This window comes from Aythya ferina (genome assembly GCF_964211825.1).
Source record: "Aythya ferina genome assembly, chromosome: 3".
Lineage (NCBI taxonomy): Eukaryota > Metazoa > Chordata > Aves > Anseriformes > Anatidae > Aythya > Aythya ferina.
In genome coordinates, this window is record NC_140298.1 from 48915839 (window position 1) to 48933248 (window position 17410).

Sequence of the window (17410 nt, forward strand, 5' to 3'; positions counted from 1 at the left end):
GGAATTGATTTTGTTTGTTTGTTTGTTTTTACCAAGTGAGTTGCTGCTGCTATTTTCTTTTAAAATCTGTCTGGAGAGGACCTTATACAGGTCTCTCTATGATACCTGTATATATACACTCCAGAAATAGCAAGTCCACCATCAAACACTGTTGCTTGAATGGCAGCCAGGGGCATTCCTGCATGTGGTGCTCCTGCCTGAAGGCCAGCAGCTTCTGCCCAGATACCCCTCGGGGTTGGGACTGCTCCACGCTCTGTACCCGAAGGTGAGCCTGAAAGTGCTCACACAGCACTTGGAGTACTGGTTTTGTTAAAACCAGTTTAAACCACAAATCAGAGCAAGGCAGGTTTTGCAGCAAGAGAAAACCTGCATGAGCTCCACGAGACACTCAGCATAAGCTCTCCCTCCTCCCCCAGGCATCTCTGCAGTACGATTCTTCACCGCTTTTCATGGACTCCTGCCTTGAAACAAAGTCACAGCCCCCACAGAAGAAAATCTTTCTTTCTGTCAACCCTGCCTGCCTGTGCTCTCCTTCCAGTCTTCATCTTTGCTGAGGCCCCTTTCTGCCTGCCCTGGCCTGTGTCCCACAGCCTCCCTCATTCACCTTCTGCCCCATCGATCCCCATGTCTCTGGGGCAGCAGGCAGCAGCCTCCCTCCCTCCTCACTGCTCACTCACAGGCATTTTGACTGAATACATAGGACTCAGACACCCTCACCAGGACAACTCTCTGCCAGCACTCACTGGGTATGTGTGGCCTAGCCCCGGTTATGGCTCTGACGGCAGCCACATCTGCTGCCAGATGCTGGAATCCGCCTCAGGACACCTCCAGCTGGGTCAGCGTGACTCAGGAGTAATTATTGTTATTGCAGGGCAAACCAAGAGATACAGAGAGTCGTGCTCTTCCCAGAGTGGCTGGTCTGCTTTCTCCTTCAGACACTTGCCTTACAGGGGACCTGACCAACACGTTTCCCTTCCAAGAAGGGAGCACTCCCTTCTGTCATACCCTTTAGTTAAGCAGAACTGATGTTGGAACAAGTATGTCCGCAGCATTCGATCCACTGCCCCCTCAATGAGTCTTCTGGAGAATGGAGACTACAGGAGATGGTGGACTATCAGGAAAAAGGAAGATCAAATCAGAAAATCAGAGTCAAACCTGGCACTCCACATGACATGTTAACAGAACAGTTGCACAGAAAGATTTTCTCATGTTGTCTGACAAGCCCAAAGGCATACAGAAATTTCCTCAGTTGTTTGATCAGCATACAAAGTTCAGACCCAGCTGTGATGCTGCAGCACAGCCAGAGCACCCCTGACTTGTTGGGCTACATAGCATCAAGAGGGTGAGTGACACTGGCGCTTAGTATGGTGCTGTTCCTCTTGATTCTTCCAGCAAGGTATCCGTAACCTTGCTCTTCCAATATGCAGCAAGGTTTTCAGCTACAGTGTATTTTGATTGAATGCATAACATTACTAAGAAATATTAATTCACACCACTATGAAACAGAGGGATATATAAAGCTTTCTTCTATACAAAAACTATACATTGACTTTAACCAAGAAGTAAATTCTGCTCTCCTCCAATGCCAGTAACTGGAGTATTGCCACTGAAGCCATGAGCAGATTGTTGTTTAAAAAAAAATAGTGATAGTTTGGACTCTTACATTTATGGCACCATAGACTTTTTGCATAATTGAAGTGTTTTGGTGTTTGTTTCTTTTTTTTTCAAAGCTAATGGCAATGATAAAATTCCTCAACAAAGGTCTGGCAGGATGGTATTTCTTTTAACGTAAAGCAGTGCTGAGCTCCTCTGCTGCAAGACTTCTGTTGTTGGTGTTCTGCAGCAGGAGATGCCCTGAGAGGTTACCTGCCAGGGGCAGAGAGGTTAACTCAGAAAATAGGCATCTAATCATGAAGATTTAAAAAAATATATATATAAAAAATCAAATTGTTCTTAGAAGTAGATACATTCTGACCTGCAATTCTACACTGCAGGGTAAGATATTTAAGAGGGACCTTTACCATTGTTTCAGTGAGGGTTGGAATTATTCTTTCCAACCTTACAGGCTGAATTCAGTGCAACTTCCTAACAGTGCTGAGAAGCAAGTGTACAACAACTGCTGCTGGGGACTTTTTTGCTGCTGGGTTTTGTCACTGACTTCAGGAGGCAGGTTTGACTTCTGAGCTGCCAGCCCTCACAGCTACCCAGCAACTTTGGCATGCACCTCCTCAAGGCTGGAGTTACAAGGCAGGTTGCACCACCTTGAGCTGGTTTTATAAGACTCTGAAGTTCTTCCCCCTCCTTGCAGAAGGCGTGTAGGAGTGGGTGTAACCAGAACTACTTTTGATACTTCCAACTTGGATTAGTAACAGTTCCCTAGTCTGGAGCAAAATCAACAGCTGAGGTCAGAATGGCCATATTGGCATGTTCAGGGAGATGTCGTCTTGATCTAAAGCTGCTCAGAACTTGTAAATCTGTTCCCACAGATAAGAGCTGCTGCTCTGATTTGTCAGACTAGCCCCCAGCTAACCCATTTCACGAGAGCACGCATGATTGTTATCTTTAAAATGCTCTCAGAAGTGAGTGACCCTAGGTTATTACACACTGGCAACTTGTGATTGCAAATTCTCCCGAGGCAATCAGAAACCTGCTCATATTTCTTCTTCTGTATACAATCTGAATGCAAACTTAGCTGACTTAAAGGAATATCTAGTAGATCTAGAGCAATTTTATTTATAAGTTCTCTCTCCCAGCTCTAATGCAGGAAACCCAAGTCTTGGTTCAGTACAGTATTTGGCTTTGTGAGGTATGTCTGTGCCTTGGACAGGGAGAAGGCATGGTCAGATCTATGGGCTGTTCCTGAAAAAGGGGTGAAAGGACCTCTGCTTTCTGCCAAAGAGAAGCATGTTTCTTTAGAGGATAAACTACTGCCATAGTACTGCCATGAGCCAATTCAGTATTTGTCTGTTTGTCATTTGGAAAAGAAAATGGGAGAAAGGAAGCAAAAAGTTAAAGGCAGAACAAATTATTTATTTTTTCCTGAAATCAAAGTGCATGCTCTCTTAGAAGCAGCAGTGTTCCTCAAAGGTAACAGCACCTATAGTCTTGTGATCCCTAGTTTGTAAAGATTAGATGCAAGGGAGGCTGCATCTCCCCATATTTAGATAGCTAACCAAATAGGGGGCCCATAGACCAAGGGTATCGTTTCCTAGCTCACATCCCAAGATGTGTTTTTATAGGAAAATGAATGGCACTACATGTCATTCTTAGTGTAAACTTTCCCCATTCTACACAACACAGACCGTCTGCACATGAGGTCTATAGGGATGAAGACAAAAAGAACCTTACTTACACTGGCGTTTAAAGGAACATTGTGACAGAAAAGAAAACCCCATCACTGAAGGGGTTACAAAAAAAAAAAAAAAAACTCTGCTCCTTGCAGACAAATAACTGACTTATCTTATGAAACGAGAGGCACAAACCACAAGCTGTGCAGAACTCACGAACCACATCTGAAGACACAGTGCCCTACAGAGCAGCAACGCAGCTAACTGTTAGCAGCAGGGCGCACGTGATCTTCACACACACTGCAATCCTGTGTTGTTGCTTTAAGGTCCTCTGCAGCAATTCCCATTTTAGAGTATAATAAAGGCAGATTCTACTTATTGTATGACCATGAGCCCCCTTAAATTATATGGTGACTAACAAAATCTAGATTTAGAAATCATGGATTTCTAAATTGATTTAGATTTCATGGATGATTTAGATCTAGAAATCATGATTTAGAAATCATGGATGGGCAGATTGGTTTTAAGAAGGATATCTGTAAGAAATATTTCTGAAGATGGCAGTCCCTGGACTGCTAAATACTCTAGCTATATTGTAGAAATTGATCTCAGTTTCTCAGAGTGCGATGTCTCATCATATTTTCAGATAAAGGAGCCCTCACATGCTGTGCACTAGAAGCAAACAAATAACATGCCAACTCACCTGACCTGTGCATATTCTACAAATTGCAAGCTGACAAATTCCACTTATCTGCGACTATCTTCAGATCCACTACCACTGAACTGCACAACAGTCATGCACTGAAAATTATCTTCCATTCCCCACAATCCTTCATGAACTTCGAGAGTGGTTTCTCCATCAGCTCTGCCCATTTTTGTTTGGTAAACAGTGACATTTCCCCTGCTTTACAATTGAAGTTAAAAATAGTCTTTCATTTCATAACTTCCAGAACTTCAGCACGAATGTGTTTTATGCAGCAACAAAAGCACTAAGAACAAACCGAGGTTATGCATAGCTGTGAAGAACCACTAGAACAAAGTATATTAGTCATCAAAAGAACCACCTCTACCTCTTCAGGAGGGGGCTATGCTTTGAACAGATTACAAAATAATACAAACCAGAAACCAACACATCCTCTTCAAAAGCTCATTTCCAAGAAATAAATTTAAAACACTTTTTTTTTTTATATATATATATACTTTATTGAATGAAGGGAAAATGAAACAAAACAGAACAAGCATTCAAAAAAAAAAAAAAAATCGGTGTTCCTCATGTCTCAGCTGAAAGAGAGTCGTTTACGATGAACAGCAAGGACATCCTCCAAGTACAAAGGCCAAGAGAGACCACAGTGCCACAATACCAGACACTCTAAAGGACAAGAATGATAAAACATTGTTAAGGCTACTTATATTCAGGTCTGAATTTTGTTCTTATTAAAAACTGAGATTCTTTTTCTAACTGTGTCAGGCCAGAAATTCACTATTCATTAGCACTGCTGCCTCTCCTTCCAGAGGGATGCATTTCGAATTTGGAATTCTCCCCTGCTACTGAGCTTTCAACTCTGCTCCAGAAAAACCCACAGCCCTCCCACACCTGGGAGACTCTGCCTCTCTCTCCTTGAGCTTATTGGAGCTAGCACTGCAGCTCATCAAGGTAATCCTCTGTCTGTTATGATAGCACATGGTTTTGTGCTCTCCACGGTGAAATGTTCTTGGGTTAACTTAGATCTGGTTAATCAAGATCTCGTTTGAAGTCCTGCTGCCCAGGGATGAAAGATCACAAGTAGCAATCCAGCAGTCAGCATGGGAACCTCTTTCTCAACTCCCCGATCTCTAGAAGGACACAGAAAGAGCAGCACACTGCTTCTGTGACAGGGCCCCAGCACTATGAACAGGATGTCCTTCCCTCCCTCCTCCCCATTCATGTGATTTTCATAACTCACTGCAACAAGCAGTTCACACGCGGAGAGTGCCTCCAGTGGCGATAGACAGAGATCTGCAGATGAGGGTGGTGTTTATAATTGCGGAGAACAAGCCTGACACTGTAATGAAAGCAGATGTCATTAACCATGACTTGCAGGCTGCTTACAGCATCCCACAGATCAGGACAGAAATCTCTTTATCTAAGAGCTGTCATAACAGAGAGAGAGGAGGATGAAAACTTGGATCAAAGAGGATCAAGGGACAGAAAGGTAGGATTTTCCAGTCACTTACTGCTTAAATTTATTGGAGAGCAAAATGAACTGGTTCTCTGATAGCCTTCTGACATCAAAGCGACAAAGAGCTTTTAACTCCTGGTAAATCTGCCTTTCATTCATCTGTGGCCAGCCTCGGACACGGACAACCAAGGGAGGGGGATGTTGGCTGGGTACATCTTCCCCAGAAAAATTCTGGAAAATATGCAATGTTGAGACATATCTGAGTTCAGGAATAGTACAGAACTATAGAACTACAACAGAATCAGGAAACGTGACAAAAATAGGACAGCATACTGCACAACTGTTGGTGCAAGGCTACTTTTCTTTTGTCCCAGTATTTTTCTAAACTGGAGTCATAAAGGCAAACTATTGCTACATAGAAAAACAGAGAAACAGCAAGCTCTTCTACAGAGCACAGTGTTAGGACAGTGTAAAGTGACTAATGCCATCCTGTAAGGTAACAATATTAATACAATGAGGCAGCAAAACTGCTTGGCAGGAAGGGACCTGGGGGTATTGGTTGACAGCCATCTGAACATGAGCCAGCAGTGTGCTCAGGTAGCCAAGAAAGCCAACAGCATCCTGGCTTGTATCTAGTGTGGCCAGCAGGGCTAGGGAACTGATTGTCCCCCTGTACTCGGCTCTGGTGAGGCCATACCTTGAGTACTGCGTTCAGTTTTGGGTCCCTCACTGCAAGAAGGACATCGAGGAGCACATCCAAAGAAGCACAACAAAGCTGATGTAGGATCCAGAGAACAAAGCTCACAAGGAGCAGCCGAGGGAGCTGGGCTTATTTAGCCTACAGAAAAGGAGGCTCAGGGAAACCTTATCACACTCTACAGCTACCTCAAAGTAGCTGTAGCAAGGTAGGGGGTTAGTCTCTTCTCCCAGGCAACAAGTGATAGAATGAGAGGAAATGGTCTCAAGTTGCACCAGGGAAGGTTTAGGTTTGATATTAGGAAAAATTTCTTCACTGAAAGCATTGTGAGGCACTGGGACAGGCTGCCCAGGGAAGCGGTTGAGTCAGCATCCCTGGAAGTATTTAAAAGACATGTAGATGTGGTGCTTAGGGACATGGTCTAGTGGCAGACTTGGCAATGCTAGGTTAATGGTTGGACTTGATGATCTTGGAAGTCTTTTCCAACCTAAATGGTTCTATGATTCTGTTTCATGAGGCAGAATTTCAACTCATTTGCCATTTTGAAAGGTCATTTGTGTCACTTGCATGGAGACAACTTCTCCCAAGGTGGGCCCAGGCACTGGTGGATTTTTGTCCTCTAATGAAGTCATCAGCTAGGCTATGGACCTACGTACCCCACAGAGTGGTTACAGACCTGCAATTCATACGCACAATGCTTGAGGCACCACCTCGGATGAAATTCACCTTGTTCAGGTACTCAGCTAACGCAGTGAGATACTGAGAGAAAGAAGGATCAGCCTCCGCTGTATCACTACATCTGAAAACAAAAAGGAACAATGTTTTGTCTCTCCAGCACTGCAGTGCCACACAAGGTCTCTGGAACACAGAGCCCCCAGATTAGTGAGGGAATAGGTATTCCAAGGCTTGGCTTCTGCAGAAGATACCAAAAAGCTGCAAGCAGGGGGAAGGGATTTGAACAGGAACTTAACTGGCTGAAGTCACTGAATCACACAGTTTTCAAAAATGGAAAGTAATGGAAAATGATTTGACCCTTACCCAAGTGAACTGAACTTGAGAGAGCTTGTTCGAGGATAAAGGATTCACTATGCCATTTCCCAACCTCTGAGCCATTTCATGGCCCCTGATTACATTTTTCAAAATGTCAGCTTTGACATAAATCTACTACTTTCAGATTTATAAAATAACAATCTAATTAGAACAATGACATTTTCAATAACACTTTCTGTTATCCAAAAGGAAGGTCAGACTGAAAAACACAAAGTCAGCCAGAGCAAACTCAGGACTGTTTTCTGTAAGACTCATCTGTGTAACAAGACTTTTGATAAACACGTAAACACCACTCACTTTGTCACTCTGCGTAGTAGCAAATGAGCTGACTTCAGAAGAACTAGAAGGAGAAACAACGATACTTTAGATCAAAGATATAAGAACATAACTAAATAAATGGAACTACAGAAAGTAGAAAACTCAAAGTGCAGGTAAGTTACTAAGAATAAGACTGTGTATAAATAAATATTACTTAGCACGGAGTAAACAGAGCAGGAAATGAATTGCCAAGCCCCAATAATAAAAGTTCAAGAAGCGTTTGAGAAGCATTTTACCTGAACCACAGAGAAATGCATCATAGCCTGCCTCATGAGGGGATTTCTTCTCAGCTGTAAGTGTCCAACAAAATTAAAAAGAAATAAAAGCCTCCATCACACTGTGGAAACTGCTTGGCTACAGAATCCTATTTTTTTTTTTCCCCCATCCCTCAGCAGTTTCTCTCCTTCCCTTAAAGCCTTTACACCCAATAGCAGGTCTACAATTCTACAAGGCATTTTAAAACACAGCCAACAAAAAGGCAGCAGTTATACCAACAGCTGAAGAGCTTAGTAAGATGCACATAAAAAATAAAATGAACATTCATGAAAACCTAAAAGGAATTGTGTTTTATGCTACTGATGGCATGGGAACTGCTTCGAAACACAGAAGGCCATGGGCTACAGGACACCAGGACAGGCAGGAAAGGTCTGCGAGCTACCTAGCTCAGCTGTTTTCTGGGACTTACCTGCCACTAGCTCCCTCTTCTAGGATCGCTGCTTCCCACCTCCCCTTGCCCAAGGGCTGCTGACTCTTCACTGCACCAAGTTGGGCTCAGTTCAGCCCATCTGAGTGCAAATGCCATTTATGCCAGCAGCGTGGTGTAAACCTTTGTGTCCTGCCCTGCCTTACCCCCAGCAGCTACCAGGGAGGAGAGGAACATGCAACTTTCTGCAAGCCCAGGCCTTGGGTCAGGACTGACACACATCAGAAGCCCTGTGTGAATTCAGCAGTCCTACCAACATTCACTCGCACTTTCCATGTGGACATCCACACAATAAAACAAACCCTTTTAGCTACCCAACTTTGAAGATGTGCTTAAAAACATACCGTATCGTGAACAGTCACTTGCGAGAGTAATCACTGGGCCCGTTGGATCTGTGGGGTTTAGGTTGTTGCTGAAGACAAATGGATGTGTGAGATTTTTGTCTCTAACATACCAAGGAAGGACAAGACAAGTTATATGCCAGGTTTTCCTGTTCTCTAGTGACCCGTGGCTTCATTTCAGAAAAAACTATTGAACAGTTTAAAAGGAACTTTGGTAGTATCCTATTAAAGGCTGAGATTCCTTGCTGAACACTAACAGTTTTCCTGAAAACTAACTCCTAAAAACTACCTCAGTCTCCTCCCACAGCCAAACTTTCTAAGCAGCAACCTGCTCTAATTGTAAATAAAAATGCGAACTAAACTAAAAAAAAAAAAAAAAAAAAATCAATGGACAACTTCAAGGAGAGAGGTGGTTTAGATGGCTCTGTTTGAGTGCTATTTGAATGGGGGACAGATTAAATAGATACCTATGGAGTGACTGAAATAAAAGAAAAAAAAACAAAACACCAAAACTCTGAGAATCTGCAGTCTGAAAATGCTACAAAACAAGGAACAGTGCTGTTTTTATAAGCTCTAATTTGGCATCTACTTCTTGGGAGTAGGGGTGAGGGGAAGAGGAAATTTTGCTTTTTCTTACCAAGTGTTTGATACACATGCAAAAACAACATATCCAAAGAACAAGCGTAGAAAACCACATCATGGTTAAGCTCATGAAATAGGTTATCTACTGAGGCTCCACTTGATCACTGTGTTTAATTAGAGCTTTGAGCTGAGTGCTAATAGCCCTTTCCTGGGAGCTTGCATTTGAAATTAGGGTATTTTTTCACTGAGAATTTAAACTTATTCATTTCATAGCATGCCATAGCCTTACACGCAATTTTACATTTGTGTGTTGCTTATCTGCAAGCTAACCCTGAGACCAATAAAATGAAGGTGGAAAGCCCCTTTCAAAGCTCTAAAGCCCTGCTTGGTATTCAGGAACGTAGGGGTCACTACAACCACATAACTAACATGAAACATTTCAGTTACATGGTATAGACTAGAATACATTTTATGGACTCTAGGCCCATAAAGCTCTGATGTGAGCAGTGACTTTTAGAATACTTCACTCGACAATAATTTTATAAGAAAGATGAGAAAACATTTTGCTCTTAAATTTAGAAAGACAAGTAACCAGCTGGAAAATATCTGGGAGAAGGGAAATAATGAATATACAAAGTATCTTTCCCAAGAAAATTAAGTGATAGCAGAAGCTTCTATAGCCCACCACTGACCTGCACAGGACCTCATACACCTCCAAAAGAGTAGATACTCGAGGAAATCGATGATTCTGTAAAAGAAGAACATGTTAGAAAACCGCATGAGCTCCTTTGCTGGTACTGCTGTTTCATTAAATGAGACCTCGGGTCAGAGTGTCTCATGGCAACACTTAGAACTAGTCACAGCTCTGTAACCACTCAGGAAAGTCTTTCACCCAGCAGAGAAAATACAAGCTCTAATGCCACACAGAAGCACCATCACATCTTACCCTCCAGATGGATTTTGTTACAGTCTTGGTGTCTATGAGGACAGGGAACAGGTTGTGAATATTCCTTTTAAACTCCTCATAGCTTTCTGAAAGCAAAACGCATGGATAAAAACGTTATGAAACTGAGGAAAAGCCAACTGTATTTCACCTGAGGAATGATGCCCTGCTCCAGCAGTTGGAGTGCAGAAGAGGTGACTAGCACCAAGCACTGCAGGGCTACCTGCTGGGGTGCTGAATGCCCACTGTGCTCAGCCTCCCATCCCTGCTGCAAAGGCAGCTGCCTGGGGCACAGACAGGGACAGCCGACACGTACAGCATTACCTGGAAGGGGTTTGTAGAACTTGTCATGAAGATGACAGAGGTCCATGAACATGTTATGTCCCACCAGTGGCTGTTGGAAGAACATAACAGCCTGTTGGAGCAGCTTTCTGCATAAGGACTCAGATGTAACCCACCTCAGACCTGCTCAACAGCTGTAATTCTTTCCCCCCATGGACAGCATCCACATGCACTCACACAGAAGTCATTCAGGTTGCAAAGGCCACTGCAGGACTAGTGCTTTCGGGAAATCAGACTTGTGGACTGTCTGAAGAGGGTATTTTTGAATAGTATCCTATTTTGTATAGATCTAAGAAACTATGAGCTAGATTCTCAGTTCAGCTGAACAGTGCTAGCATCTTTCAGCCATCACATTTATAGGCCTAACCAGAAGGGGAAGGACAGCTTTCAGGCCTAAACTCTTCTGAAGCTGAAATTCATTCAGTGACCTGCATACAGAACATGAGAATTGCCATATACAATCACATTGACAGCCTACATGGCCCAGTAAACAGGTCTGCCACATGCTGAAAAGCACAGTATCTTGCCCCAGAGGCAAGAATCTGCTCAGCTTTCTTAGACGGTGACTCATGCTGTGTAACGCAAGGATTTTCAGCGTTGCAGACTCCGCTTTTTCTCAAATAGTTTAAAAAACACATTGCAGAATGGCTTCTGACTCACTCTCCTCAGCCTCATTTGGTCTGCAGGATTAACAGAAGCGTAACACAGGGAAATCCAGCATTTGGATCAATAATGCTGAGCATGCTTTGGGAGAGGAACCTGGTCAGTAAGATCATGTTGTGTTTAACACACATTTTTTCTAACCACGACTGCAGTCTAAGAATTCATCTCAGTTTTTCTGACAGATAAACAGGATGATCACACTGAATGAACTGAGTCACTCAAACTACTTCTTTATCTTTTATCTCTACATCCAGTGTAGTAAATTAAAAAAAAAAAAAAAAAAAATAAGAGATGAAAAATTAGAGTAGAGACAGGGGGTTTTCACCTTTTTAGCTTTAACAAGCATCTGGAAAAGGTTGGTGAAGCCCCGGGCAGACGTGAGAATCAGCTCCTTCCGGCAGTAGTCATAAGAAGAGTTTTCCAGAAGCCGGCGCTGTTGCGGACTCACTTTTTTCACCATTACCTGAAAAGAACAGATGTTGGATACCTCAGCCTCCCACACTAGCTGTATGTGCATTGCTTACTGGGGTTCAGTAATGCTGAGGACTCATGTTCAGCTTCCAGGCTATGAAGAACAGACACTCCCGGGACCTCAAAACGGCCTCACTTCTCTTCCCTACTGAGATCAGTGCTCCAGTAATAAAAAAAATAAGTCCTGTTCTAATGGTGTCTCATTAATGCTTCTCTTCTTAATGGGATAGTTCCTACCACAGATATTTTGGACTGCAAATAAACATAATTCAGTTTAACTTTATGCCAATATTGTAAGCTTGTGGCACTGAAAAACAGAAGAAAAGAGCAATCACACAAACTGAATCCTCAAAGGCTGTGCTGCAGGTGAGTGGGATGAGTAAATCTGTCACTCTGCTGACATTTGTTATCAAGCCAAAAGAGTACTAATGTAAAAAAATATATATTTTTGTAATCTATATCTAAGCAACTGACTGTTAAGACTCATGCCATGTTTTGAGAGCTCCACAGCCTTAAGTTTAATTCAGAAAATACTGCACCAAATATTAAAAAAAAAAAAAAAAAAAAAAGATGAAAAAGGCATACCCCACTATAACAAGCCATATTAAGAGTGAAAGTAATCAAAGCAACTATATGGCAAAATGTCAGCAAATGAAAAAAAAAAAAAAACACCACTTAAAAAAAAAGCTAAAACTGCACATTCTTGGGAAGGTATTGAAAGAGTTATCTGTCAAAGTCTAAAGACAGGAAGAAAGTCCCTGCAGAACCCCTCCAAGGACAAGTACTTCCACAGCTCAATGTATTTTGTGGCTACAGGTGAAACAGAAACCAAAAGTTATTCAATTTTGTAATATGCCAAGGAAAGGGATCCAAAATCAGCACTGCCCAGTACATTCTTTTGTTTTGTTTTCTCCTCCTGGACCCCCTATCATGAAAAGTACAAGCAACATTTTGGTGCCTCTACGAGAACACCAGTTCTGTCTATCTAGATGGAAATCCCCTCTTCAAAAGGTCCAAGTTTCCAGCTCACCTCACCATCTTCAAGAGGCTGCGTCCAAACATCCTGGAGAGCTTGTCTCAGAACCAGCTGAACTTCAAGCATGTGAGAGCCTAAGGCAGAAAAGAAATAGTGACAATTTCAGAGGGGCAGAGAAGCCTATTTGGAAAACACTTTTTCTAGACAGAAGGACTGACCAGATTTTTCTCCTCCACTGTACAAAAAATAGGCCTGAATGTATGATTTTGGTACATTCCTATTCACGTCATGACAGCAAAAAAAAAAAGTCACAGTGAGAATTTCAGTCAAATAAGCCTTTGTGAGGACATAGAGGAAAGCAAAAGACCAACTGAAAACAAGAAGAGGGAGAAAGGTAACTATGAGCGCTCTGAGAAAGACTGGCTGTGTTTGTGAAAGGTGTCAGAGCAACACACTCAGAAGCCAAGCACAGATGAGAGGTGGCTGATAACAAATTAACCTGTTGTTTTATGAACAGCATGCTAAAGGACACTTTAATCAGTCTCATTGCTTAAATAAATTAAGTTTCATTATCATATCTACTACAGCAGGTGTAGTAAATACGAAACTGAGCACACTCTACCCTCTGCATTTCACACTCTTGGACTGGACTGAGGGGAAGAAAAAAAAAAAAAAAAAAAAAAAAAAGTATCAGAGTCCTTCCTAACCTTTTCCTGTGTTTCACCCCCTGACCTGGAGGATTAAGGTTTGGTCTCCATGAACAAACCTACAAATTAGCCCCTGCTATGATTCCATGTACTTCTTCTCCCCCAAAATAGCACAGAGACTTCTCAGCTTGCAAACAAGCCCAAAGTTCTCCTGATTCAGATCACCTACAAATTCTTCACTTACTATTCTGAAGAAGCACAAAATAGAAGCCAGTTACTACAAAACAAGCTCTCCTCATCCCAGCACCTCCACCACAGGAAGACCCAACGCCACAATAGCGCAGAAAAGCAGAGCTCAGAGACGAATTCCTGACAAGAATGGAGGCAGAGGCAGAGGGCTGTAAAGGCAGGATGGGCACGTGTGCTTTCATTCTTGTTTAAGACTTGTTTAAGAGAACAGGCAGCAAAGGACACCAGCAGCCACAGATGTTCAGCAGTGATGAAGCCACTCAGAGCCTGTCAGTACCCAAGGGAAGCGCCCTGTTCCATACCGCTCAGATCCTTCAGAGTCATGGTCTCCCCTTCCTCTGCTGCTACTATCCACCTGGTCACTTCATCAATAGCCTTCTTCATCACATCCCTGCCCACAGCACTAAAGCAGGATCACGGAAAAAGAGGGAGAGAAATTATATTTTTGTTTGTTCATTTTATAGCTGAGACTCATGCCTTGCTGTAGGAATGCAGAAGTATTTCCCAAATATCCAGCCAACTCTCCAGATTGTACCCTGTGATATTTTGCATCTAAACATCAGGAAGCGTGTTTCTGTACTGTGTGGGTGACTCCCCTTGGAGATCCTCCAAAGCCACCTGGACGTGGGCCTGGGCAAGCAGCTCTGGGTGGCCCTGCTTGAGGAGGGGGTTGGACCACGTAGCCTCCAGAAGCCCCTGCCAACCTCAGTGAGCCTATGGTTCTGTGATCTCAGTCCGCCTCTGGGCAGACCACAGCATGCAGGAAGAACTGGCAGCAAGGCATCCAGATCAACATTTTACTGATTTACAAAACGTGATCTGGGTGAAGGAGAGCTGTCAACAGCATTAGTACAGGAGCCACCCCTCTGAGTAACGCTCACCTGCAGACTCTCCAGCTGCCCTCTGAGAGATGCTGGCTCAGGCTCTCCTCCTGTACCTCGTTCATGTACGGGATTCCATCTTTCAGGAACTGAAGGGAGAAAAATGGTTAGTTAATCTCCCCTGGACTTTCTTGCACCAAATTAAAGAATAGCAGGTTAGTCAGTTCCAAAACTGACATGTATTTAGGAAGTGCTGGTGATTCTTGTTCTCAAAATATCTTCTCCAAAAACATTAACTGTAGGTAATCCAAGATGTATTTGTTCATAAAGGAAGATACTTTTTTTTTTTTTGCTCTGCTTTTACCTTTCCTTTACTGAGATTCTTCAAACATCAAGATACCAACATATGATGCGACCTATCCAAAATTGCTAAACAGTGCTCTTATTTAACAGCCTCAGTTTATGGGAAGCATGGCAATGCATAAGGTACAGGTACACTGAGACTCCTCCACCTTCATGGAAAGTTAAAAACTCCCACTGGGCTCTGTTTAGCAACTTCTAAGTTCAAAAGACTTGTGTTTTCATCTTTGGGGATAGGGGAATTTGTCTTAGGCTGACAAATATGTGGATATTGCCTCTCAGGCCCTTCAGAAAACCAGTGCTCACTCTCCCTGCTAATGAACCACACAATGGATTCATACATCAGGAAGAAGCTGCCTACCCCAAGAACGTATCATTTAGAGATATTAATCATAGTTTCTCCTAGAATTGCACAGACCTCCTCTGCTCTAGATTCCTGGCATAGAGACTACATACCTTATTAAAGTCAAAGCCGTAATGAGACAGGAATTGAATGCTAGATGCAGAGAGGGTGAATTCAACATCCGTAACTCCCAATGTTGACGGAAAGAGAAAAAAGTTGTATAAATGCACCACATACCTAAAATGAAAAGAAAAAATCTCTAGAAGATGATTACAAGAAATGACACAGCCCTTCCCAAGAGATTTCTGCATAAAAGCTCAACCACGCTGCCTTCGTTTTAACAGAAAAGCCCAAGTCTACGTGGAAAGGATGCTTTTTACTTACTTGTTTGAATTTTCTTTTGTGAATATTGCCAGCCCTGCAAGAAAGAGAGACCTGAACTGAAATAGTGATGTTGGGCTGATGTCTACAATACCATGAAAATGAAATCAGTGATGTGAGAGATCCCTGAAGGAGTGTGTTTCTCATTTACTAACACCACACTGCAACCTTTACACAAACTGCCAGGCCCCTCCTCAGCTCCCTGACAGCCCTAAAAGCTCTTCAGCGCTCAGTTAAGCAAGAAGTCAGGTCTGGTTAAGCAGTAAATAGACTGAGCAAGGGGTGAGAAGAGGGGAGTCAGTGACAAAAGTCTCCAACTACGCACACGTAGACCAGTGGGTCCAGCTTCACTACAAAAGCATGTATAAGGAGCTGGGTATTTAGGTCCTCATTTTCCTATTAATCCTTAAAAAGCACATTAAGATCTTACGTAGATTACGTGTTTGAAGAATATTTAAAACACTTCCTGAGTTTCACTCCTAACCTTTAACTGGTTCTTAAGAAAATTTTCAGTAGCCCTCCACCAGTGCTCCCTTCTCTTGTTGACTTTTTTTTTCCCTCCATTTTAGGAACATCAGAAATACCACCCTTCGTTTTTCTCTCTCACGGTCCCCTTACACATACATCGTATCAACTGTCAACGACAGCCTTGAATTGGAGCTGCTATCACTTAGTTCTTGCTTGCACCCTTGTTTTTTATAGCTCTGTATTTGTACCTGGGATATTTAAATATGAATAGCTTTAGATCAGTAAGAAGCATATGGCCCACCTGACTTTAAATTATTTACAGTATTAAAAAGCTGCTAGTAGAAACATCAGAAAAGAACCAAACCAACCAACCTACCATTGCCAACAAATGGCTCTGTGAACAGAATCCACAGGTAGGGCTTCAAGGGCTCAGCAGCCAGCAAGGGGCCCTCATGGGGCTGCTCTCCACAGAGCACTTACCGAGCTGGGTGACTGTGAAGCGCTGCACACTCTGCCTGACCTTCAGGTACCGCTCGGCGGGGGAATCAAACAGGCTACCAAAACAAAACCCAAAGCACGGGGTGAGGGAAGGGGAAGGAAAGTGAGAACTGTGGCAATGCACAGGTTGGCTTTCACAGAGCCTGAACAGCAATTCTTCCTCGCGATTCAAGTCCAGCAGCTTTACCTGGGCTGGTTATTTTGTAGGACAGTCGAGTGTAAGCCAGTGAACTCCATATCAAGGCCTGTTAGAAAGAATACCAAAACAAAGCAAAATAAACAAAATACGAGGCATGCATTCCGCCAGCACCTGGCCAAGGATCTCTGAAGGATCTCTCTTCACCACAACCTCTTTGTTAAACCCAACAGCAGGTCCAGAAGAAAAAAAGGGATGAACTGCTGCAAGAGCAAACCCTCTCACTCCCTGAAGAAGGGCAGCACCCTCACTGCCTGCATGTAACACAGTGAGTGTGAGCAGCATCCTGCTTTCTCCCCTTCCCTCGGGGGTCATTCCAAAGCAAAGGCTGCTTTAATGCCTCCCTCTGCATGTCCCCACTTTCCTTCCAACAGCCTCCAAGGCTCTCATTCCGAAAAGCGCAAAAACACCCCCACATGCCCATGGGGCTCGCTCTCAGCCAGCACCAGCAGCTTGCTGCCCCGAGCAGCCTACAGCTGCAACAGGGGGGCCCCATGGGGGCACCCTGCCGGGCCCCGGCGCTCACCCAGGAAGGCGGCGTTGCGGACCCGGTCCCGCAGGGCGGGCAGGAGCCGCCCGAAGCCCGCAGCCCCCACGTCCATCGCCCCCGGGACCCCAAGACCCCGGGACACGGCCCCGCTCCGCCCCGTCCCCCCAGCGCCTGCGCGCCTGCCCCGGGGCTGAACGGGAAGAGGGAAACGGGCTGCGATATAGGGGCGGGTCGCGACACCCGACACAGCTGGGGGACGGGGAGGGGCGAGGGGCAGCGGGCATCTCGCACCTACAGCGTGCACCTCCGCACCGAGACCTGGGAAGGGTTGCAAGAAGGCTGCAAAGATGAGTTAGGGGAATGCAAACTTATGTGTTGTTTTTTGGTTTTGTGTGTTTACTGAATTTAGCATGTAACTTTGTGAC

At 43.8% G+C, this 17410-nt stretch overlaps 1 protein-coding gene across 5 annotated transcripts; it reads right to left on the reverse strand.

The window, feature by feature from the left end:
* Positions 1-4462: 4462 nt before the first annotated feature.
* PNLDC1 (PARN like ribonuclease domain containing exonuclease 1) lies at positions 4463-17297 on the reverse strand. Of its 5 annotated transcripts, none has more exons than XM_084512956.1 (19): positions 17281-17297; positions 16487-16544; positions 16282-16355; positions 15337-15370; positions 15066-15189; positions 14310-14398; positions 13731-13831; positions 12587-12666; positions 11411-11548; positions 10405-10474; positions 10084-10169; positions 9830-9885; positions 8559-8626; positions 7748-7801; positions 7491-7533; positions 6837-6942; positions 5502-5677; positions 5231-5329; positions 4463-4656 (listed from the first exon to the last, which is right to left on the reverse strand). In XM_084512956.1, exons 2-19 carry the CDS (start codon positions 16534-16536, stop codon positions 4584-4586), a joined length of 1521 nt encoding a protein of 506 aa, XP_084369082.1. In that variant the 5' UTR covers positions 16537-16544; positions 17281-17297; the 3' UTR covers positions 4463-4583. The 5 variants fall into 5 exon arrangements, 4 of the variants coding, with proteins under 4 accessions (XP_084369082.1, XP_084369080.1, XP_084369079.1 ...); XM_084512954.1 differs by lacking the exon at positions 17281-17297 and adding an exon at positions 17022-17136 and having other exon boundaries at positions 6870-6942; XM_084512953.1 differs by lacking the exon at positions 17281-17297 and adding an exon at positions 17022-17135.
* Between the last annotated feature and the right edge of the window lie 113 nt (positions 17298-17410).

What these genes read in the sequence shown, in the direction of transcription:
- PNLDC1 (XM_084512953.1), bottom strand. Translation starts at nt 17,097, where the DNA reads ATGGACGTGGGGGCTGCGGGCTTCGGGCGGCTCCTGCCCGCCCTGCGG. An exon ending in ACAAAAGAAAATTCAAACAA is followed by an intron (nt 15,190 to 15,336) that starts GTAAGTAAAAAG and finishes TTTTCATTTTAG; the next exon opens with GTATGTGGTGCATTTATACA. An exon ending in AGCCTCTTGAAGATGGTGAG is followed by an intron (nt 11,549 to 12,586) that starts GTGAGCTGGAAA and finishes TGTTCTTTTCAG; the next exon opens with GTAATGGTGAAAAAAGTGAG.